Genomic DNA, 24,389 nt, shown 5'->3' with positions numbered 1-24,389 from the left:
TCGGGCTGCTCTGCACTGAGCGGCTCTCAGCGCTCAGACTCTCGCTCCTTCAGACACAAACACAAACTGATCTTAAAACGCTTAAAGAGCAACGGTTACTGTGGCTGAACTAAACATGCACTGAACCCCAAAGATGATACATAAAAAAGACGACTCACCATTTTTTACTACGTCTCTGTATGTACAGAATATATTTGTACTACGCATAAACATTTACTACATTCATGCTAATATTACAGTTTATATATTTAACAATTACTGTACAACTGTCTTCTAAAAAATATATATTATTGCATTTTATAGTGTGTTATAAATAGGGCTGGTTTTTTTACACTCAAAGCTTCTATTCAAGTTTTCTAATTAATCTTTGAATGTTAACCTAAAAAATGTACAAGCCTTTTGTTATTGTATTATAAATATAATTGATGTCCTGTTTGATTGCTGCTCGACTGATCCATCTATTTCCTGTTTATAGTTTGGATAAACATGTTGTCAATTTCTATCTTTTTTTCAATAAATGTTGACTTTTCAACACTCTGATCTACAAATATTAGAATACTAACATTATACGAATACTACTAACATCAGTGGAGCCTGATCTGTATGTGCAACGGTGTACAAATACTACTAAAGAAGTGCGCAGCATTCAAATGTTGACTTATAATTTAAATGTCAACGTTATGAATGAAGCTTTAAACTATTAACTGCAGCCCTGTATAGTGATTCCTATGTCTTAGCTTATGAACTATTTCATGTCTTAGTTTTTCAGTTGGAAATACGTAATTTTAATCCTTTTATAAAGCATCAAGTGTCGGTAATATTTAAATGTTAAAATGTCTCGCACAAACATTACACCGTTGTTAAATGAATTCTGATAAGCTTGTTGTTAACATGTGGAACTATCCTTTCATACTGTGCGGTTACATTAGCCTCATTCTACAGTAGAGGGATATTCTAACAGCACAAAGTCACCACTGAAGAGGGAACCAACTATTTGAGTTGTGATGCGTCAGACACACCCCCCCCCCCTTCATAATGAGTCTAGGTGCTCAGACCTGGTCATGAAGCTCAGACACTCCTGTGTTCCCGTGGCGGACTGGGTCTGGCCCTCCTCCTCCTCCTCCTGGTTCTGCTTGGTCAGCTCCCCCAGCACAGGGCTCACCCCCAGCAGCAGCAGGGCACAGCGGTGGATCACAGAGTTACAGGCGGCCGTGTACAGGTCCTGGCCTTCTGGGAGACCCTGAGACAGGACGGTGTCCTCCTCTCCTCCTCCTCCACCTCCTCCTCCGGTCCTGGAGGCCGAGCCAGAGCCCAGTCCTGTGCTGCTGCTGGCCCGCTCTCTGTCCCGACTGCGAGCCACCTCCCGCGCTGAGAGGAAACATTGAAAGATTTCTGTGTGGTGCCAGATGCACATACACAAATAAAACACACACACAAGATGCTGGGTTAGAGGACAAGCAGCAGCCGCACAATACACTCAATGTTGACGCGCTGCAAAGACCAGAACCAAAGCACATGCAAACGAAAAGCATCACAAAACCTCAGAGCACACCGTGGACCTAAATTACAACAACAAGGATCTTACAGTCAGACATCACCTTACAGACATCTACTGTATTTCCACCAAAAACCACTGGGGGATGAAAAGCATGGTTTCTTTAAACACTCGCCAAAACAACACCGTTTATCAAAGCCTGAAGCTGTAAAAACACAATACTATCGTCAGATGTTCACCTTTTCGACGGTCCTTGAACACATCATGTGAGACGAAGGCTTCCATCAGAAAAGCAGCCAAAACGAAGCTTACATTTTTGATATTTAATCAAAAACATTGTATTCTTATGACTATTTAAAATCTCAACCCAAATAAACCGTTTCTCTAAAAAACATTAAATTCTGTGCAGGACAGGAGAGGCCTCAAAAATGTAAACAGTTCAATGTATATAGCAAGTGGAGCCTCCGTTTATTCTACCATTGGTAACACTTGTGGATGCTGAGACATTCTACTTGTTTTCTTTGACGTTTTTGTGATTGATGTCCTTCCAACTGTGTTATTCTGCACTCAAGACATGTTCTCGTTCTCTCTACTTCTACTCATAATCCAATAACATCGCGGAGGTTGCGTCCTCTGAACCAAGACGGAAAACTCTTTGTTGATTCCACCAGTTGAACGGCAGCGGCGGCTCTTTCCGTTCTCACCTTTCAAAATAAAAGCCCCACACATACACACTGCATCACTGACTTACATTCACTCAGAGGTCACACCACTGTTATAACTTATTATTGCAAGGAATTTAAGTGTCGATCCTTCAGATTTCAGTTCCAAACTAACAATTCTTCCAAATTTTGTGCGTAGTTCCATTTTTTGTGTGTATATAATGAAGAAAAACTAATACGGCAGATTTTTCCGGGAATGTCACCACAAACACCCAGTTTTTATCACTGCAAATATATAAATATTGCAATACTTTCATTAATGGGCCATATGACTCAGTGATAGTGACTTAACAGACATTTGTCTCAATGAAAATCTTCTAATTGCCACTTTAAAACAGTCATGAGCAGCAGTGCGACATGTGAAGATGGAGACATATGAACTTACAGCTCATCTAAATTTACAGTTTCTCCAGTCCTGAAAGGTATGAACACACGCTGGGAAAATAATAAATCATTTTCAGCAGGTATCAATCAAGTCATTCATTTGGTTTTGTGACAACACAAGAGAACAGCATTGGTTACATCACTGGGATGCTTTGTCATAACAAAATAAATTGAGATTGGCATTGAATTTAGAATTTAACTGCACGTACAACATTAAATAAATATCCAAACCACTGAAACCTCTGCACCTACATGACAACACCTGATTGGAAGACTTGCATTTCCCCCAACACGACACACTGCCAAGCAAATTCAGCAGAAACGAATTGTTCAGCACTTTCACCAGTTTGATAACGACCGTCACAAAGCAGAGATGTGAATGAATGCGAGCAGGCGGGACAAAAGACATAAAAAGTACAACTCCAGGCAGGCGTACTCACTTCCAGCCGTCATTACTTCGTGTTCCCGGTCATCCTCTTCGTCGTCCTGTTCCTGATGCCCCTCCTCTCTCTCACGGTCGGCTCTCTCCTCTAGCTCCGCCTCCTCGTCGATGGTGCGCGTGAACGAGTTCTCCTGAGGGTCCATGTCGAGGGAGTCCTGATTGTCTGAAATCTGACAGAAATGTTACAAAATAACATCCATGAGTGGATTTGAAAATGATACAGAATGTTTTTGTGGTTGTTTTGTTGTAGCAGCTGGTCTACGAGGCTCCACACCAACTATTCCACCACTGTCGTGAAAAATCATTCCAACCACTCTGAAGCATTGTAAACTGTGTAAAAAACTCCAAAGCCTGAACGCATCATAACGTAATTGAATGAACCTCCCTGCGTTAGCCGTTAGCTGTGCTGCTAACGTAACTAGCTCTCCTCCTGCTGATCTGAACACGGATTTGTTCACATTATCCGTACGGATCAACTACGGCCCGTTGCTCCACTAATGCTGTGAGAGGAGTCCGTGATAGAGCGGCATCTATCAGAACTATTTGTATGAGAAGACTAGTTTCATCTTCTAATTATAAAAAGCAGTTTGAGAGACTTTAAATGCAAACTCACCCTCCTCTCACGTGAAGAGGATCTGGTCTGGACGAAGTCCATGTTCTTACAGGCCAGCAGGCGGTTCCGCACCTTGTAAACACTGCGATAGACCTCCGCCAGGGTCTTAGAGGGTTGGTACCTGACGGGGGAAACAAAAATATACTTGCTACATGTGATTTTTAATCTATTCTGGCACTGTGGGACAATGTGGAGACCTTTAACACATCATAAATAGGACGTCACGGTACCTGCCCTCTCCACAGGCTTGGCCCAGCAGCCCTGTGTGCTTCAATAAGGCCGCCAACACAAACGTGGACACAGTGTCCAACAGGGACTCGTTACTGAGAGACGCATTGTCCCAGTCTGTAACAGAACACACAGTACAGTTCACTGTCAAGACCGATGCCTCTGGCACAGAGACAATAGAATTCATTACATGCCGAGTCAAAAAGGGGACCTTTGCTCATGCCATAGTCCTGCATGTTGATCCAGAGGCTGTTGGCAGGTTCTTTAGAGGAACACAGCGCCAAATCCACCAAGACACTCAAGTCGGGACGCAGTGTGGAGTCAAGGGGCTTCTGCTCTTCGTCACCGGACAGCGCTGCCTCCAGCAATGAGCTGATGCACAAGTCTGAAAGACACAAGTGGACAAACATTCATCATCTCAAGAATACAAGGGCAAAAAGAAGAAACACAAACTGCCCTCAACAGCTGAAAGGTTACTGCCAGTGATGAACATGTTAAACACCGTAGCCGCCCCCTCCCTACCGAGCTGTGGGATGTCCATTTCCAAGCCGTTGCTGAAGAGGGGAGTTTTGAGCCAGTAGGCGGTATCCTGCTCCTCCAGCGAGGTAGCAGCCCCCTGCAGCATCCCACCGAGGCAACGGCCCACGAGGAGGGCGACCGTCCTCTCCAGGTCCACGAGCCACACCCAGGAGAGCGCCGGCTGTGGCAGCGACATCCCCGAGGCCGGCTCAGCAAAGTCAGACGTACCTGACAGTGAGGGTGGTGTGGTGGAAGGAGGACAGTACAAATGAAAGTTTACACTTCCAGGGATAATAAGGTCTTGAGAGCTCTACACAACCTTTGATTTGTGCAGACTTACAGCCGTGAATTATATCGAAAACTAGAAACACAAGAGTTATAAATTACATTTGTGGCTCACAAACCTCAGAACGTCTAGAGGACAAAATGAGTAAATGCTAAATAGTGAGATGCTAAATCTTTGAATAGAGCCAGTGCAAAATAAACTGCCACCCAGCTTTGAGGGAAAAACACGATACTGTTGAAGGTTTTGTCACAATCAAGACGAGAGGGTTCGAGGCTGACACGCAGCCATGTTATCCTTAAATCTGTCACCACATTAGAACCCAAAGGGATTCCGTACGGAACAAAGACCGACCAAATCCAAACTAAAGACATTCAACCTACTTCTCATTCAAAGACAATCACATTAATGTGCAGTAAATTAGTTTTTCATCTCTCGTGAATGAACAGATAAAACAGGCCTGGTGACCCAGTGTATATAATAGACAACACTGTTAGAATAGAAAGCATTTTGAGTCATGCAATAATAACCTATTACTCTGAGTAACGTTCGTTTATTTACACTTTTAGGGGCGAAACACACTTTTTAACTTCACAGGAATGTTTGTTTCATTGTTTTTTCATATTACCAAACAGCTATTCAATGTTGATAAAACCGCTCATTATATAACGACGCTATAGATCACAAAGCAGGGTCAGCGTTTCTTTAGCTTCTGGCTCACCATGCAGGGGCCACTGCAGCTCCTGGTCCTCCAGAGGGGAGGCAGCAGGCAGCAGCCGGTTGAGGCGGTCCAGAGGAGGCAGCAGGTCCAGCAGGTGGCTCAGCAGAGGCCTCGCCACCGACACCGGCAGCAGCAGCAACGAGTTGATGATCTGGCACAGCATGCTGCCTGCCGCCGACACGTAGATCACATCTGGACATGATGGAGACACGGAGGTTGAAAAACACAGGAAATTATGGAAACGAAACAAAGAAATATTGGTTAAAAGGGAGAGAAAAGGGTCGGAAGAAATAAAAGATATGATAGAAATCTATTAATCCCAAAGGAAATGATTGATCAACGATTACAACAGAAGATCAAGAAGAAAACAATAGAGGAAGATTATAAATATATGTAAACAAGAGTAATAAGTATTCAGTGAATGAGAAGCAATACTGACACCAGCACCTAACAGACGCTCAAATAGAAAATTGTGCACGATATTGAAAAGTAATAAAAAGTTTTATTACAAAGATCTTTTCTGTTTACTTTGAATAAATGATCATGTTTCATATCAACACATACAACCTAAATGATGTACATGTTTTATGCAGTTTAACCTGCGCAGTCTTTAAGTGAGTAGCGTGAGAAGAAGAGAAATGATGAAAGTGTTTTGTGACGAAGAGGCAGAAGTGGACAAGTGGAGGATGGAGAGATGAACCGATCCTCTTCACCTTGCAGCTTCTCTCGTATGCTGCCGTTCCAGGAACTCTCTTTGATCAGAGCAGCAGAGCGGGAGAAGATGTCGGTGGCGTGAGGCAGCAGGAGCTGCAGATGCTTGTGGAGTAAAGCCACACTGCTGCAGTTCTGCAGAGAGAAAGCACGAGGCCCGTAATGTCTCAAGACGCTTCATTCATTCAATCTGAATTCAAATATCTGGCTTGAAGGCTGCTGAACATCGTCACATTATCACAGAGAGTTACTTTCATGCATCAGTTCTGAAAATAATGTGCTTCATGAAGAAGACCATGTGTGTTCTGAGATTAGATGTGCATTAAAGAGGAGATAACTTCATCAGATTGGACATCAGAGGGCTTCTGCCTTTCAATGGTGAAGCTAGAATCTCACCAGTGTTCAGAAAAAACCCCAAAAACACATGATCCGAATGTCACCGGACCAAGAGGTTTGAATAACTCCGTGATTTTCCACGTAATGAAGCCGTTATCCGTGGAAGAGAGAGTCGGCGAGTTTGAACAGGACGAGCCGAGCTTCCGTACCTCTGTGACGGAGTTGATGTGGCAGTACGCCAACAGCTGCTTCTGCAGGGAGCACAGGAGCTGGTGGAGGTGAGCCGGCTGGCTGCTGTCGGAGGAGGACGTGCCCTGCTGCAGCTTATCGCTGTTCTTCTCCAGCTCACCGAACGCCTGATCCTGCACCACAACAACAACAACAACACAAGTACGATGTGAGGGATACGGTCAGGGTATAGTTCATTGTCATTATGCAACACAGGGCTGCACGACAACTGTTCATTTGCGACACAAGAAAAACCTTTTTTTATTTTGCATCAGGATGAATGTAAACAACGATTCTCTGGGCAGATAATCTGGTCGGCGTTTTACATTAAGAACCAGGTAAATGTGAGAAGGCTGAATATCGCAACGCAGACTTTACTTGTGAGAAATAAACAGACATCAACGTGTACTCAGTTCTGCTGCTTTTAGTATTGTGATCAAACACAACACATTACTTGAAGAATAAAAGAATGAATTGAACACGAAAGACGTGTTTTCAAAGCAGAAAATGTTCAGCAAACCACCTTTTGACCTGAGGTATGTATACTTACACTAAAGTATTCACATTTTATTCTGCTTTATACTTTTTACACCACTACATTTCTTTGAAAACTTAATTTATTTTGCAGATTCAGATAAATAATGTAAAACTTTATTCCACAAGATTCCTGGCAGTATGTATGTATATATGTGTGTATATATATATATATATATATATATATATATATATATATATATATATATATATATATATATATATATATACACACACATACATACATATATACATACACACACGCATATATATACACATGTATAGTTGAAAATAAGACCCACCTTTACCAGCTGCACCATTAAAGTAATGTACGCACTAATGCATCAATAATTATTGTTCAGTAAAATATTATACATTATTCTGATGTAGGTCAATCTGCATAATTAATACTTTTTATATTGTAAGTATATTTCATGCCAATACTTTTGTACCATTACTTCAAATCAGATTAAAATATAAAATATGAATATCTTCAAATTACCGGTATATTTCTTTATCTTTTGTATTCGTTGTGATTTTAGGAGCAAAAAGGGGAAATTCAGTGAGAGGCGAATAATTCAAAAGGAGTGACTCATAAGCAGAAAGCCTTGCAGTCTAATCAACGTTCATTATTGTCTGCATAATGTCACAAACTTGAAAACACAGTTTGTTTTTGTGTGTGTGTGTGTGTGTGTGTGTGTGTGTGTGTGTGTGTGTGTGTGTGTGTGTGTTACAATCAATAAAAGCCGTCTTTAGAGAACGAGGCACAGGAACAAGCCACTGCTTCGCAGCAGGTGATGATGAACAAGGATTATATGAGTCATGCTCCGCCTCCAGCACTCCAGTATTAAGAGGAGCAATGAGGGAGGTGGAGAGGCTGAAACAACAGCGCTTCCTTCCTGAGTAACGTCTGCCTTGGTCTATTCCAAACAGATCGTTGATGATCTCTCAGATAATGGTCTGTTATTGAGCGGCACACACACTGAAATCAATAAGAGCGAGCTCTCCGATAAGAGCTGCAGCAAACATCTACTCACGGTATAGAAGCCCAGGTTCCTGAGCAGCGTCTTCATGAGGATCTCGGCCAGGTGGGTGTCAGGGTGTCCCGCCGTGTCGCTGTACGTCGGGTCCGGGGCGGCCGTGAAGCCCGGGCCGGAGCAGAGCCCCTCGGGCCCGTCGGCCGGAGAGCTGTAGCCCAGGAGCGAGGCCACGTGGGTGTGGTCCTGGAGGCTGGTCAGGATTATGTCGAGCTGCATCCTCTGTGGCACAAAAACACACACGTTTAAAATGAGACTGCTGACATAGACAGAAAAAACAAGCCGACAAACAGCACTCGGAGTTAAACTGGTCAACACGGAGGTTCAATTTGCTTTCTTGCCAAGAGTTAACGGATATGATCGATATCACTTCTACATCTCTACATCAACATCAGGCTACAGCCGCTAAACTTAGCCAGAAACACGCTAAGCTAACCGGCTGACCACTTAGAGATCCAAACCCAGCCTTTTACTCCACCAACACCACAACGTGAGCCATCAACCAACGGGGCATTTGTGAATCTACACAAACCTCAAGTACATTAATGTAAACCAGCGGCTGAGACCAGCTTTTAATGGCTAACAATGAGATTAATGTAAAGTTTTAGGCATATACGTCTCCACTGGAGTTCACAAAATGAAACTCCACACGTGCATCCAGAGCCATGGATCCTGACAGGTGTGTGTATCAGGTAGCATAGCGTACCTGTCCTTTGGAGAGACTCTCCCATCTGTCAGGGCCCTGAGGCAGCAAGGAGTGAAGGAGCTCCATCCTCTCTCTCAGCGGAGGCAGCAGCATGGTCGCCCCCACCGACAGAGTCTCGATCACCGCCTGATGGGGACACACACACACACACACAACACAAAGCTTCAGGTGGGGGAACAGATCCAGAGTTTGTTGACATTTTAAGAAAGTGCTGTTTGGATGTTTTGGAGCAGTGTTGCATGAAGTACTTTTCCATCGTCAGTGAATGTGTAGACATTTAAATAAATGAAGATCAGTTTGTTTGTGTTATTCTGTGACTTTGGCTGGTTCGGATTCACCAAAGTCACACAAAATAAACACGGGAACAGAGAAGTGAAGCCGTTCTACGCTCTTTAAAGACACCAGACTCCAGTCGCGCTACCTCTCAGATCACAGCAGCCGCTGGTCTATCACTGCCTCTATCTGTTGGTTCATTTGTGTCAGCAAGGTAAAGGGGAACGCATTCTAAATATAGCGTTCACTTAAACTGCAATAGATTCTGTTAGGAGTCTAGAACACGTCCTCAGCAGAACTACTGTAGTAGAACTGTGACTCTGGAGAAGAACCTCATACAAACACTTCTAAACATCACTACTGTCTCTTTAATGTCCACTGAGCTAATCTCAATGATTCACAATGATTACAGACAAAAAGAACAGCTGAGGAGTGACGATTCAGATAAAATAGAACGGCTTTAATTACAGGCATGGAAAAGGTCACGAAGATGCTGCTGCAGCTCCGTGTTTCTTTCAGTGACTTCATCCTAAATATGTTGTGTTTGTTCACAAAGTGTCTCTGTTGTGAACCGTTGTATTATTTTTACTATCTCTCTTGGTCTTTGCTATGCTGATAATCCTCCCCCCCCCCCCCCGTGATAAAGAGAGCATCTTCTTACCTCCTGAATCTCGTCAGGCACTGAGGAGTCCATCAGTCTGAAGAGCAGGTTCCTCAGGGGTCTGGCCTGCCGACCTAAGATACTGGTGGCCACGCCCCCGGCCAGAGCCAGAGCCAGATGATTGGACAAAAGCCGAAGGCACAGCTTGAGGAAGTTATGATGCTCCCTGCAAATACATTTTAATGTATTTAAATGTATTTCATTTTAGCCACGCCTGTTGAATCTTATTGCCAAGATGACAGTGTGAAAGTTTCAGTTATTCAGTGTCTGGACACATTCATTACAAATATGTACCAACTACATTAAAAATGAATTATATATCTCGGCATATTTAGATATCAATGTATTGAACTTGTCACAAACAATCATCCTACGTCTCTGGTACCACATAGAGCCCAATATCAAGCTTCTCATGTTAGTGGAGGGTAATTAAGGCAAGAAAATCTGATTTATTTACTTAACTATGCAACTTTACGTCATTTCAGACCATTGTTACTAAAGATAACACCGAACAAGCTCAAAGACACACAAAACTAAACGTGCTAAAGCTAAATCATTTGTTAATTATTTACACATATCACAGCCTGTGTGTGAACATGCAATTCTTCTATCAATATGTTTTACTTTAAAATCACACTGTGAATCAAAAGAGCAGATCTGTCATTTTAGATAGGGACGTTAGTAATTAACCGTGAATCTGATCATAGCAACCCTCCTTCCTGGAGAGGAGGTGCACTATTATACCCGGTTACTTCTCTGTGTTTTCTGCACACCCGTCAGTGCAGCGATGGTGGCCGTGTGCGTTTACCTGGAAGAGGGGAACGGAAGAGGAGGGACTTCACTGTTGATGCCGTCGCAGTAGCGCTCGAGGAAGGAGCGCAAGTGGGAGAAGGTGCTTTCCTCCAGGTCGACACAGTAGGGCCTGTGCCAAGCCACCACCTGCCTACAGAGCCACAGGGAGTAAGTATTCATATGTTCACATTGACATGAAGAGCTCTCGCGCTGCATAGGTGCTCAAGTGGAATGAATGAATGTCAAACATCAAAGCTCTGGAGGGACATGCTGTTGTTGTCATTCAAACACTTTGTCCACTAAACGGATGAAGCTGCTAGCATTTCTCCACTGGTTTAAACCAGCAGGAGTAAAGTCGTTTTAGTCGTGCTCGTCGTGATGAAACGTGAACTGAACTTTACGTGTCGAATCGATGGCGTGCCTTAAACCCACTTCAACAAAGTTCCGTCTTACTCCTGTCTTCTAATGAAGGTTCGTTTTCTGCCTATCTATCTAAAGAATGCACTTCCTGTGAGCACTGCATATCAAAACAAATGTGACACATGTGAGAGTTGGCAATGAAATCTCACTTTACTTTGAAGGTTGAATCGACATCATCACACCACTAGGGTTGGGTACCGAAAAACGGTGCCGGTATGGAACCGGTTCCTATACGTCCGGTATCTACCGGACCGAAACGTAACGCAGATTTCGGTGCTTCCTTTCGGTGCCTGAGCCGATTGAAATACTTTGACACTACTCTGATGACTCGGTCCTGGCAGCAGGACTCGGTCCTCCGCTCCTCACTCATAGTATTATTACAACGGGAACTTAGCGCTGTCGCTCACAAGCACAACAACACAGACACGCCAAAGCTTCTTCTTCTCCTTCTTTGAGGTGTAGTGGCGGTTGGCAAACGACGAATTGGCGCATTACCGCCACCAACTGGTAAAATAAAATAAGTCATGAGACGTGTCGTATTTTGCCAGAGAAGGAAAATATGCTCACATTTCTGCAAAATAATTGCTGAAGTTTGAAGCTGCAGTGTGTGTACAGAGTGTGTGTGTGTTTTGTATTTATTTGTATTTATTTAAGTATACTGTAAACTGTTAACAGTTAATATATTGTTCATAGTTAAAAAGTTTGAAGCTGTAGTTTGAAGCCAAGTGTTTTGTATTTATTTATATTTATAGGATACTTTAACAGTTAATATATTGTTCAATTTGAAGAAAAAAGTATCGGTTCAGGCACCGGTATCATTTTAAAAGTATCGTTTTAGCACCGGTATCGTTTTAAAAGTATCGTTTTAGCACCGGTATCATTTTAAAAGTATCGTTTTAGCACCGGTATCGTTTTAAAAGTATCGTTTTAGCACCGGTATCGTTTTAAAAGTATCGTTTTAGCACCGGTATCATTTTAAAAGTAGCGTTTTAGCACCGGTATCGGAAAAAACCCAAACGATACCCAACCCTACACACCACAGATGCTGCGTATTGTTCCTCTGGTAATGACCTCATCAGATTTATCAAAAGGAATCACAATATTATCATAAACATTGGATCAGAACATGTGTGGTACTCCACTGTGGTGTGATGGGGTTTATCCAACATTGCAAACTCAAACATTCAGATTTTTTTTCTCACTAATTTGGGAGTTCAATCTCAGAGAATATTACATTTTTTCTTGTTAATTTGGTTTTTCTCAAACATTTAACACTTTACTTTGAAAGATTATCAGATTTTCTTTTTCTCGCACTTATGGCTTTAATCTCGGAATTAGGAGACAGAGACTTTCATCTAAAATAACTGCATGTTTATCAGAATCTAACCTCCTGAGACTCTCTGACTCTCTGTACTTTAAGTCAGTAACACAGTCAACATGACGTTAACATCACACAGAAGGAAAAAGAAACTGCTGCACATTTCACATGCAGTCACTGACCTTTGACCTGTATTGTGCAATACTATGAAACAAAGTAGTCCAGGGGTTGTTGCCCCCCCCCTCCCCTGTGTGGCTATGTTTATGGTCAATGCTGCCGGCGCTACAGCAGTCACCCTGATGTTGAGCTGACCTGTCTCTGGGCAGGGCGGTCCACGCCAGGCTGTGGGACGTGCCGGCTGAGATCTGCTGAATAGCGACTCCGTCCAGGCCCACCACTTTCTTGGGTTTGGTGATCGGCCCCGTGGAGTTCCCCTGGCCACACTGGCCCATGGAGTTGTTGCCCCATGCGTACACTTCATTGTCTGGAGAAGGAATACAAGATCAGATATAGAATCTGTACTGCACTGATCTGAAATATACAGTCTTGCTTCAGTTAAGTATTAGCCTAAACAAACAGGGTCTATGTATTTTGCTATTACGTCACGCTACTTGCGACAGCTCTGTCACTTGTTCAACAAACATAAAATCTTACTGTGCAGTAACATCATGATCACACTGTGACTTGGCAAGAGGCCGTGGATTTAGCATGTTCAGCCACATTGATCCCCGACGCCATGCAAACGTCTTAACGCAGCAGCAGCTGCTCACATTTACCGACCCTCTGAATCCCCAAAACCCGCCAGCGGGACTGAAAAGCATGTTTCCTCTAAACAATGGCAGAAACTACACCGTTTATCACAGCCAGCTGTAAAAAAAAACCACCATTATCGTCATATTTTTGTTTTTCTGACGGTCCTTGAACACATCATGTGCGACAAACACTTCCGTCAGAAAAAGAAACCGAAACAAAGCTTAAAATTGTGAAATTTCATCAACAACATTTTATTCTACATGTCTCCTTTAAAATCTCGCCACAAATAAAGCTTTGCTTTAACCAAATTCTTTAAAAAACATGAAATTGTGAGCTCCTCAGTGAAACTATGAAGTTATGATTGATTCATCTGAGACAAACAGTCATGTGACCAAAAAAAAGAAATCAGTGAAACTTCTGCACAAAAGACATATTCTAGTTCTCTCGACTTCTAGTCATGATTGTTCCGTTTCTATAGAGCTGCATGACTTTTATATGACCACAGAGAGAGACCACAGAGAGAGACTGTGACAAAAAACTCCCCGAAAGAGAAGAGCAAAAGACAAACCATGCGACAGGGCCAGGCAGTGACTGTCCCCGATGGAGATGTCCACCACCCTGGTGGTAGCCAGCTCCTCGATCAGTTTGGGTCTGAGAGCGGTGGCCTCAGAGGAACCACATCCCAGACAAGCACCGCAGCCCCACGCGTACACCTAAAGAACAAGTGGCAGCAATCAACACCAGCAGAGCATTTCTTCCGCTGCTCACAACGCAAATCATTTCATTTCGGTCTCCAGGAGTAAAAACAGTGAGACTGCATCTTTGAGACAACGCCTGAGAAAGAAGAGCTCCGTTACGCAACAAGTCATCACTGTCAACGTCCAACCGGCTGTCAGCAGGAATGCATAAACAGCAGTATGAAACTCCCTCTTTGGGACAAAGAGCCTTCACTTATTCCTCAACAAACCGGGCTTTTGTCCCGTCTTGGTTAACCGTTTAGGACTGCTGGCATACCTGTCCGGTGGAGGTTAAGGCGAGAGACGACTGGCTTCCTGCACACACTTTTCTGATGAACATTCCCTGCAGGGCTTCCACTACTTTTGGCTTGTAGACTCGATTGGTATCACCGTGACCGAGTTTTCCTGCGGGACAACACGTGGTTTCACTTGTATGAGCATGTACTCGCACTGTAGTACAATTTGAAGAAATACAAGACAAAACTGCAAGAATTATGTGACGGCTCCTATTTAAATTCAATTTACAAGATCACCGATGACGTTGAACAACAAAGTCTTGGTGAAGGGCTTCCTCACCGTTGTCTCCTCCTCCGAAGGACCACACGGTGCGTCCATCCTTGGACAGGGCGATGGTGTGAGAGCTGCCACACGACACCTCTCCCACGTTGCTGATGTCTTTAACCAGGGTAGGAATGTTTCGGCTGTTGCTGTCACCGTGACCTGCATCCCCCCAAACAATGAAAAAAACGTCAGACTGCTTACGCACGGAAATTACAAATGTGGAGTTTTATTTAGCTCGTCTGAGTGGAGGGTTAGAATAAGTCCACGCGGAGCATCCGGCACACAGAGCAGAACGAGGTTCTTTTCTCCAGTATTAGTTCACAGCACTTCTTCTTGTCGTGACCGGGCCTTTACACAGGTTCATGGGTTCATGGGCTCATTCTGCAGTCAGGAGGACGTAGAATCCAAAACTAAACGAAAACATTTACTGTCATCATGTATATACTGAAGGCTTTAATTACTAACAATAATAATAATAATTATTATTATTATTACAAAATCATTCCATATATAAAGTCAGAATGTAACCAATTATTATTATGCAAACTGCAAAACAGTAAATCAAAGACCTTCAAAATAAATAAGTTGGAAAAACCACCAGCCTTCTTTTTCTAAATAAAACATTTGAAGATATTTGCATCTATAAACGGAGACCATCTCTCTTTTCTGTGCGGTCGCGACGGAGCCTCCCATCGGTCAACAGACATGCTACTAGCCGTCAGCTACAGCGTTACCCAGAATGCCGTGCAGTAGTGGAAGTTTGTGAATGGACAGTTATTAGTGTAACAAATTCATGAGTCACAAATTGTTGTGCGTCATGGTGTTTTACCGTGTTAACGAGAGTTAGCTTGAGGGGTTATTAATAATAGTAACTTTATTTATATAGCAACTTCAAAAACAAAGTTTACAAAGTGCTTTGACAGACAAAGCAGAAAAAGCGAGGCAATAAAACAAGTGTTGTGTTCCAAAGTTATAACCATGAGTGAGAAGAGAATCGAAGAGCGTTGACAATCCCCACGGTTGTACTGGGAACTATTTAAAAGGAACAGCCGTACATTGAAGATCCCAAATGAGTTCAGCAACTTACCTAATCTTCCAAAATCTCCTTCACCCCACGTGTACAGCTCTCCATCCTCACTGACTGCAGCACTGTGTCTGTAGCCGGCAGACACACACACCACCACCTGACACAGAAAAGACACACATCAGACGTAATCAGCTGTCACTGGATTTAAAAGATGAAATAATGTGCACCATGTGAATGGAATAGCCCTACCTTCCCCTGGAGTGGCCCCTGGATCAGTTTGGGGTATTTCTGTGTCGAGCTGTTCCCGTGACCCAGTTTACCGTAGTCACCGTCGCCCCAGCTGAACACCTCGCCCTCCGTGGTGAAGGCCAGCGTGTGGCCGTCGGAGCCCTTGGACGACGACACCTTCTTGATGGCGCGGTGGGGCTCAAAGGTGAGCTTCTTGAGCGTCGACTGGTTGTTGGAGTCTCCGAGGCCCAGACGGCCGTAGCTGCCTTTACCGCAGGCCCGGACGGAGCCATCGGACGAGATCACAAAAGTGCAGTACTGGCCCGCCTCAATCTGCAGAGAGAGTGAGAGAGTGAGTTACCAGCGCTGTGGTGACATCCTGTGCCGCTAAGCTGCAGCTGTGAAGGGCGTAGTTGTCTCATTGGTTGGTGGAATTTTGGCCATCGAAATCTTAGGGGGTTATTTTGCAACCAGTGAACAGGAAGTGATCATATCTGGACTGAGGAGGAGTGACGTAGAGACGCCAGATACGTCTCTGCTGTCGACCTGTCAATCAGCGTGTAGCCCCGCCCTAAAGCATCCCCTGCTTTATGGTCTGTGTGACTCTAAATGGACCATAATGTACTAAATGAACATCATGCTGTATTGAAGAAGACTTGAAACTAGAGATTGAGACATAAACTCATGTTTACAATGTTTACTGAGGGAATAAATCAAGAGAGAAGTAGAGTCATTTTCTATAGACTTCTATACAACCAGAGGAGTCGCCCCCTGGTGGACATTAGAGAGAATGCAGCTTGAAGGCTCTTTATAGACCTGGAGGTTGCCGCCTGGATACAACACCTGGTCTCCAAGAAATGACGTTCCCATACAACTGAACTGCTTTCTCAATTATGTTTTTGAGGGAAACGTATTTACAGTTTTAAACACATTTTTAACATTGTGAATTTCAACCTGACACAAAACAAAACAAAAAATACTGAAAAAAAATACTTTTGTAAAAGATCTTGCTTTGGCTTAAAACAAATGTTTGTTACGTATGTTAAATTAAGTAGGTCATCTGGGAAATGCAATTGAAAAGTGCAGTTTTCAAGAGACCAGGCTGAGCTAGTTTCTGATCGATCATTTGATTTAATTTCCTGCAAATTCAGCAGCACAATAGGAAAAATGATTTTGTGCAACTTCATCTTGCAGAGAGGCCCCTGACATTATAAATAGATGAACAAAGGTCATGTGGGTGAGTCATGTAATTGTCGATCCGTCTAACACAGCATGTCATTGTTTTGATACACAGCTGTAGTTCCACTGAAGGGAGAACCAGTGCTGTTAATGCATCATGTCACACATGTTTATGAAATGCTCTTTTTGTGATCATGCTGATCAGTAAAATTCATGCTCTGAAGAAAAACAATATTTTCCCCCTTGAAACTGAACCCATTTGACAAAACTCAATTCATTTTGAAACTCTTGATAGTTTCTTTATTTAAGACGTTTTACATTAATTACCTCGGTCATGCTTTGTGCCGCGTCATCACGGCTCATATTTATACCACCAACGTGTTAATGGTAGAAATGAGCACGCAGTGAAAAATACTAAACGTCCTGCATTAAAAATGTTCCTTAAGTAAAAGTACAAAAGTATTAGAATCAAAATATACTTTAAGTACCAGAAGTGAAAGTACACTCAATATGCACTCAAATAATATATGCATCATTGGGTTATAATTATTGATGCATTAATGTGTTCATCACTTTAATGTTGCAGCTGGTGAAGCTGGAGCTCATTTTAACTACTTTATATACTTCATAATATACTACTTAATAATACTTCATAGTTCATTAGGTTATTTATATTTTGTGTTAAGAATGTGAATCTGCAAAACAGCCAAACTAGTAACTAATACTAATAAATGTTATGAAATTAAAAGTATCATATTTCCCTCTGAGATGTAGTGGAGTAGAAGTATAAAGTTACATAAAATGGAAATACTTAAGCACAAGTACCTCAAAACATGTACTTGAGTAGAGTACTTGAGGAGCATAAAAGCACTTAGTTACATTCCATCCCATGCTACAACAAGTAAATTGCAGAAGTCAAATTGTTTACAGGAGCACAACGTTCTTCTTAATTCTGCTCTAAAGGGAACCAGATTGGTGCATTTAACTTTAAAATGTGCTAAATTTAATATCTAGCCACCAGTGTCCGAAAGCTTCCGATGCCTCCTCTCTGAACATGTGCAGACACACAGCTCTACAGAAGACTTGTGAACTGTTGATCTCTTACGGTCTGTGCGTCGGCGAAGCTCGCGGCCAGCTTGGGCTGCAGGATCTTCTCCTGCGTTCCCTCCACCAGCTGGTGGCTGCTGTTACTGCCCCACACGTACACCTCACAGGTCTCAGACACCACGGGCGCCTCGCCGGTCTGGATGCTGTCTGGGCTGACGCAGGTGCGAGAGTAGTCCGACGCCATTCGACATACCTGGAAGAAAAGGACGCGAGTAAAGAACCGCTCCGGACATGTTTGAATCATCGTTTGTGTCTGACGAGTTTCTTTAAATGACATCTCCTCCCTTTTCCTTCCAACATATTTTTGACTGGTAACTTACAGGAGTTACTCGCATGGATCTAAGTGAAGGCTATCCACTCCTTTAAATAAGCATGTTGAGGTGTATTATTTAGAGTATAATGATACGTAGAACACTTCTAAAATGTCTTACTTCTTCTAAGAGACACAGTGCTGCCTCATACAATGAGCACAAGCCATCAGTGGTCCGTGTGGGTTCTCTCCACTGGCTGCGATCTGCTGAGGAGCCCTGAGACAGAAGAAACACATTTAAATCTATAAATGTTCAGACCATAATGACTTCAAAACAATTACAATCATCACACTCAATAGGGAGCCTTTGTCACAGACCCCCAAAAGGAAACGTTAAACAACCTATGCACCTTTAAATCTGATAGGAATCCAAAAACCATGTGATACATTTCAGACAACCCCGAAAACTTTGAAAAAAACGTAAATAACTCGTCTGAAAGTCTATGACATCATCATTGTTTATTTACCAGCATGTTTGTATTTGGTTGGTGCAGAATGTCAGCAGTGTTTTCAGTTATCACACCTTAAGATCATAATAGCTGCACTATAAAGCATACAGATGGATGAATTATTGTTAGTTTATGATGTTGTCCATAGAGACAACAAAGACGTGGTTGGATGAGCAAAGTAAAGCTGCCGAGGCTACCGAGTCCTTGTTTAAGCAGAAGTTATAACAGTTCTGCTTTGAGTTATTAAACCACAAAAACAACACTTCCAATCTGCCAGCAGTGTTGATGTTTACTTACCAAAGAGCGCCTCATCTGCATGAGGATGTTCATGAAACAATCATATCCGATGAGCCCTTCTTGGTTCTGTAGCACCTTATTCTCCTCCATAGCACTGACCAGGGCTGATGCAGCCAAGGCCATCTCGATCCACTCCAGCAGGTAGCGCAGGGAGCCCCTCTGGGAGGCCAGCCCCAGCAGCAGCTCGGAGGCAAGCCGCCGCCCTAAAATGTCCGCCCCAGAGTTTGGCATGGTCACCCCCTTCAGGAAAGTGGTGACCTGGGCCAGGCAGTCCAGGCCCATTGGCGGGATCTTGCTCTCGTTGGCCAGAGAGAGGGGCGGCAGGGAGCTGACCACGTCGATGGCCGTGTGAATGACATCGTTACACAAGTTTATGTTGCCTCCGGCACCTCCGCCGGGGCTGGGTGGAGGAGGCATCATCCAGCTCTGGCGCAGCAGAGCAAAAAGAAGGCTGAGGCCCGTGCGGACGCCCATCTCGATGAGGGCGTCAGTGCTGGAGCGCGGCCGCTCGCTGACGGAGTGCAGATCGGCCGAGCCCGAGTTGTTCTCTGGAGAGTGCTGCTGCTGCTTGACCTTTCCCTTGTCGTGGTACTTGTTGGAAAGTGCGTAGAAGATGCGCTGGAGCACCAGCACGCGTTTGCGCAGGGCGGCAGCGAAGGGAGAGTCGGAGCAGACCATCTTGGCCAAGGCCAACTGGCTGCTGAGTAGCGCGTCCAGGTAGTGCTCCTGCTCATCGCTGGAGAGGGATTCACGCTCAAAGTCCGGGAGCTGGGGCCCTTTCAGACACAGCACCTGCTGGGGCAGCAGCACGGCCTCTTTGTTGGCCAGCAGCTTCGAGTACAGCACTGACACTCCCTCCCGTGTGGCGATGGACTCGCTGTCCTCCGTGATCCACGAGCTGTTCAGGTGCTCCAGCCATTTGAGCTTCACCGGGGGGATCATCAGAGCCATGGCATGTCACTCTGGAGCCATCAGTCCTGAAAACATCTAACAAATTGTTAATATCAAGCTTGTGAACAGCAATTTGTGTTCGCAAAGGCTGCCTTTTCTCAACGCTATTTAAAATGTTGGGGAAAAACACAATAATCTTCAGTTTGAGGTCATTAATAGTTTCCAGTTTGCAGAATTGGCACAGACCTTGATCCATTCAACACTTCTTCACATAATATCGTGAATCAAGATGAAGAAACAAACATCATGGACTTATGTGCTAATAACACAGATGAGGTAATCTATGTAAATATGACCTAATATATATCAAAACAGACAATAATATCTAAATCTGCCTGATAAAAGAGCACTGCTCTCAGTGAAAACTAGCCCGGTTGAATAAAGGTTTTTTAATGCTTTCTCGTGCTATTTAAAGTTGTATTATTACTTGTACCAATATTTAATATGCACACTGATTACACTCTATTTCATGATATTTAGTCGTTTGTGAAGTTTAGCCATACATTTACAGACTAGCCTCGCTCCAGTCTGTATTGTAAACACTACACACATGTTGACCCGTGCATAACAGGTCAGAGAAGTCCAAACTCTGCTTCAAAGAATCCATGACTGGAAACTAAAGGCATGCTTCTTTTTGACACCAGTTGCAATCTAGAACGGGTTCTCTGTAGGTAACCTTACTGCCTCTGGGTTTAAGTTGAGGTACGCCAGGTGTAAAGACGAGTAAAGTGTGGGTCAAAGCGCCGCTGCCCGGTAAAGTCCAAGAAATGTGACCACGTCACTCCTATCCTTGCATCCTTACACAAACCCCTACATGTTCTCACCCTTACATATTCTTCAGAGTTTCTCAGCCCTTACAGCACCAGACCCATCGGATCCGCCCAATGTGGCCAACTGGCTGTGCACCGTTCGTGGGGAAAGGTGAGTCTATTGATGCTTTTAAGATGCACCTTAAAACCAACCGTTGTTCTCTGGCTTTTAAGTGTGTTCAACCTGTGTTTGATTGTGTTTAAACTCCTTTCCAATTGTAATCTTGCTTTATTTCCACATATACACCGGATGTCTCTCTGCTTGTATGTGCTATATAAATTAGATAAACTTCTTCCACCACAGACCACAGACCTGCACGACTGTAAATCCATCATACCTGTTGTATAAACAAATACTTTGTATATTGTTGACATTTTGTAATCCAGCTAAATGCTTTGCTCCAGTTTACAGTGAAGGTGCGCGACTTTCTGCAGACACACTGGTGAGGCTACAGGCTCAACACTGCAGTTGTTTACAATCATATTGTAGTTGATTGTTCATGATACTCATGAAAAATTAATCAGAAATACTGCACCTCTATTTGCACTATTACCACCATTCTGCACTAATATCCCAAATCCAGTGTCCTTTACGTTCATATATATTCTTCAATGTATATTTATATTGTACATAGCAGTTTGTTTGTTTATGCTTCGTTTCTCTGTTCTACTTTGTTGTCTTTAATGTCCTTGTTTTTTTGTATATTCCATGCATGTACGTTGAGAATAATGTGAAAACCGGAGTCAAATTCAATAAAGCTTGTTTTTATTTTGTTTTTTCTATGTCTCTTGTTTGCACTTTCCTGTGTGTCTATATACACACACACACACGTATATATATATACTCCACTATGCTGCTGTAATCCTGTAAATGTCCCCACAGCGGGACTAATAAAGGATCATTTTATCTTATCTTTGACATTGCAGTTGTTTAGGTAAACAATAGTTTTATTCTATTGTTTTTTAGATTAGCTTATACTGGTTTATATTTATTTTTTTTGATTAATTTCTACTGGTTTCTAATGTTTTTTATATCACTTTCTACTGGTTTCTATTTTTTATATTACTTTCTACTGGTTTCTATTTTAAATTTATTATACTATATTGATCCCGATGGGGGAAATTTGTCTCTGCATTTGACTCAGTGAGTCACAGTCGCCATATTACGTTTAACTGGTTTTTATATTAGCTTCTACTGGTTTCAATTTGTTTAGACTAATTTCTACTGGTTTTTATTTTTTTTAAATATTAGTTTCGAGTGATTTCTTTTTTATATTAATTTCTATTGGTTTCTATTGTTTTTAAATATTAGTTTCTACTGGTTTCTATTTTTTAAATATTAGTTTCTACTTTTTAAATATTAGTTTCTACTGGTTAGCTAGCTGCTAACCGACCAATCATATTGTAGTCGTACCAACTGTCCAGTTAGCTAGCTAGCTAAGCTAACTGAACAAGTCATCTTGCAGCCACAGCCCAATGCATTAATTAATTTGTTTTTCATTTTAGCTGAAATTGTTAGCACTTAAATAAATAACTTGGCAAACCACCGGTGACATTAGACAGTTAGCTTTGTGCTAACCTGCTTGTTGTGTCAGATTAGAAGGGCAGTTTATCACCAACGGCTAACATGGTGATTATTACCAACAGCTAAAACTTAAAAACATGACATCACACAAGAAACGGTTAACAGCAGCCTTTACCAGCGCGTGCGGAAAAAAACAATTAACCGTCAAATTATTGTCAAATGATGCTGCTGTTTATGTCAGCTAGCTAACGTTAAGCTAACTTTCCTCTCACGTCACTCAGCGAGCAAAATCATACAATACCGTAATCACAGACGTGACACTATAATGTGCAGATAACAATGGAGTTATTACCTTAAATTAATCACATACCAATATGCATATTCATGTCTTAAAGAAGCGTTTTTAGCTCCAGCATTATAGATTGGCTTATCTGCTGTATCATAGCTAGGGTTAGCTTTTTGCAAGCTACACTTTCTGACGTTCGCTTGAATAATGTATTAAAATAAATAGAAATAAAAAATAGAGCTCGCTTACCAGTACAACTGCCAAACAGGCCTCCTCGTAGTGCTTACACAATACTGTGCATTTCATGGACAGTTTACTGTGAAAAGGTGTCATGCATGGAACCTTCCACTGCAACTACCGTTGGGTCCAACCAACACACAGGGCTGTGACGCTGCTGGGACCTGTCTGTCTACCTTGTCTGTCTGTCTGTCTGTCTGTCTGTCCACCAGGGCTATATGTTTGTTTGTTTGTTTGTCTGTCTGTCTGCACACTGCGGTCAAGTCCGTAGACGCTGTGGAACTTCACCGCACCTATATTCTGAAATTCATGATTGAACGCATTAAAAACGGACCCCAGATCGGGAGCGAGCGGAAGTTGGCGGAATGATCGACATGGGGGGACAACATCCGGTTTTCAAAATAAGATCTTCTTTCTTCTTCTTCTTTGATGTTTATTGGCGGTTGGCAAACAATGATTGGTGCATAACCGCCACCAACTGGTATGGAGTGTGCATCAGGATATCGACTGTATGTCTCTATATATATAATACACAGTATATATAATATATATATACATATATTTATTTATTTCTTCATTTAAACACACTTGACACTTTACATTACACTTCATCATACTTGTTTATAGTCCTGTTTTCTGTTTGTTGTGCACTTTATTTTATATTCTTTCATGCTCTATTGTAAATTGTAATATGTTTCTATTTCTTGTTGATTGTTTAATGTTATGCACCACCCGCCATGACACATTCCTTGTATGTGCAACATACATTGGCAATAAACTAAATTTCTTATTCTGATCCTGATAAATATTCATTCTGCTAATGCAACAAGTCGACTAAACAATAAAAAAAGTCAAACTATACAGCATGAAAAGAGGAACATTTTCATATTCATGCATATGTGCATCTACAGTAATGGCATTAAGAGTGGGGACAACCTAGTTTCCCCATAAAAATAAATAGAAATAACTCGTAATTTTGACCAAAGCTGTTCTTTCTGTCAATGTGCCGTTTTAAGCCGAACAGCTACTGAAATGTGGCTTTAACCTGTGATTAGATTTATTCTGCGAGTCCGTGAAGAGTCTCGGTCTAAAACTCTCATGTGTGTCCCGTTAAACCAACGGAGGGCCACTGCCTCCTTTTGGTGGAAATACAAAATCACATCTGTTTAATATTATGAATCATCATTGCCAGGCCATTCAGAATATTGATTTGAACTCATTGATTGCTATTGGATCCCTCCTGCTTGTGTTTGCACTCAATTTATCTGTGACAAAGTATATTTGTACCATTCCATTCACAGTTTTGAGGTACTTACAGATTGAATTCTCTGCTGCTCATCTAAACACACAATCATTTTCTAAAATGTCTTATTTCTGATTTCGAGGACACATTATGCACACTGTATTTTTACTTCAATTAATTATGATTGCAGGACTTTTACTTGTAATGGAGTATTTTTGCATTAGTGTGTTGCAACTTTTACTAGAGTAAAAGGTGAAATGTGTCTTC

General features: G+C 42.4%; 1 protein-coding gene across 1 annotated transcript in view; it reads right to left on the bottom strand.

The window, feature by feature from the left end:
- Positions 1 to 23,044, bottom strand: part of herc1 (HECT and RLD domain containing E3 ubiquitin protein ligase family member 1) — a 60,990-nt gene extending 37,946 nt beyond the window's left edge. The window contains exons 1-24 of the mRNA XM_079282802.1: positions 22,892 to 23,044; positions 19,072 to 20,058; positions 18,447 to 18,542; positions 18,014 to 18,208; positions 15,751 to 16,062; positions 15,562 to 15,658; positions 14,490 to 14,633; positions 14,191 to 14,318; positions 13,745 to 13,889; positions 12,736 to 12,907; positions 10,702 to 10,836; positions 9,894 to 10,059; positions 8,960 to 9,085; positions 8,254 to 8,475; positions 6,664 to 6,816; positions 6,121 to 6,253; positions 5,408 to 5,599; positions 4,407 to 4,631; positions 4,096 to 4,269; positions 3,887 to 4,001; positions 3,657 to 3,777; positions 3,042 to 3,213; positions 1,056 to 1,392; positions 1 to 47 (exon numbers count right to left, since the gene is read on the bottom strand). The exon at positions 1 to 47 is cut by the window's left edge and continues 74 nt beyond it. Of these exons, the coding sequence (XP_079138928.1) occupies positions 1 to 47; positions 1,056 to 1,392; positions 3,042 to 3,213; positions 3,657 to 3,777; positions 3,887 to 4,001; positions 4,096 to 4,269; positions 4,407 to 4,631; positions 5,408 to 5,599; positions 6,121 to 6,253; positions 6,664 to 6,816; positions 8,254 to 8,475; positions 8,960 to 9,085; positions 9,894 to 10,059; positions 10,702 to 10,836; positions 12,736 to 12,907; positions 13,745 to 13,889; positions 14,191 to 14,318; positions 14,490 to 14,633; positions 15,562 to 15,658; positions 15,751 to 16,062; positions 18,014 to 18,208; positions 18,447 to 18,542; positions 19,072 to 20,022 (4,558 nt within the window). The 5' untranslated portion in view covers positions 20,023 to 20,058; positions 22,892 to 23,044. The remainder of the gene's footprint in view (positions 48 to 1,055; positions 1,393 to 3,041; positions 3,214 to 3,656; positions 3,778 to 3,886; positions 4,002 to 4,095; positions 4,270 to 4,406; positions 4,632 to 5,407; positions 5,600 to 6,120; positions 6,254 to 6,663; positions 6,817 to 8,253; positions 8,476 to 8,959; positions 9,086 to 9,893; positions 10,060 to 10,701; positions 10,837 to 12,735; positions 12,908 to 13,744; positions 13,890 to 14,190; positions 14,319 to 14,489; positions 14,634 to 15,561; positions 15,659 to 15,750; positions 16,063 to 18,013; positions 18,209 to 18,446; positions 18,543 to 19,071; positions 20,059 to 22,891) is intronic.
- Between the last annotated feature and the right edge of the window lie 1,345 nt (positions 23,045 to 24,389).

Source organism: Melanostigma gelatinosum, assembly GCF_949748355.1.
Source record: "Melanostigma gelatinosum genome assembly, chromosome: 2".
In the NCBI taxonomy this organism is placed as follows: domain Eukaryota; kingdom Metazoa; phylum Chordata; class Actinopteri; order Perciformes; family Zoarcidae; genus Melanostigma; species Melanostigma gelatinosum.
This window is presented reverse-complemented; position numbering and strand designations above follow the sequence as displayed.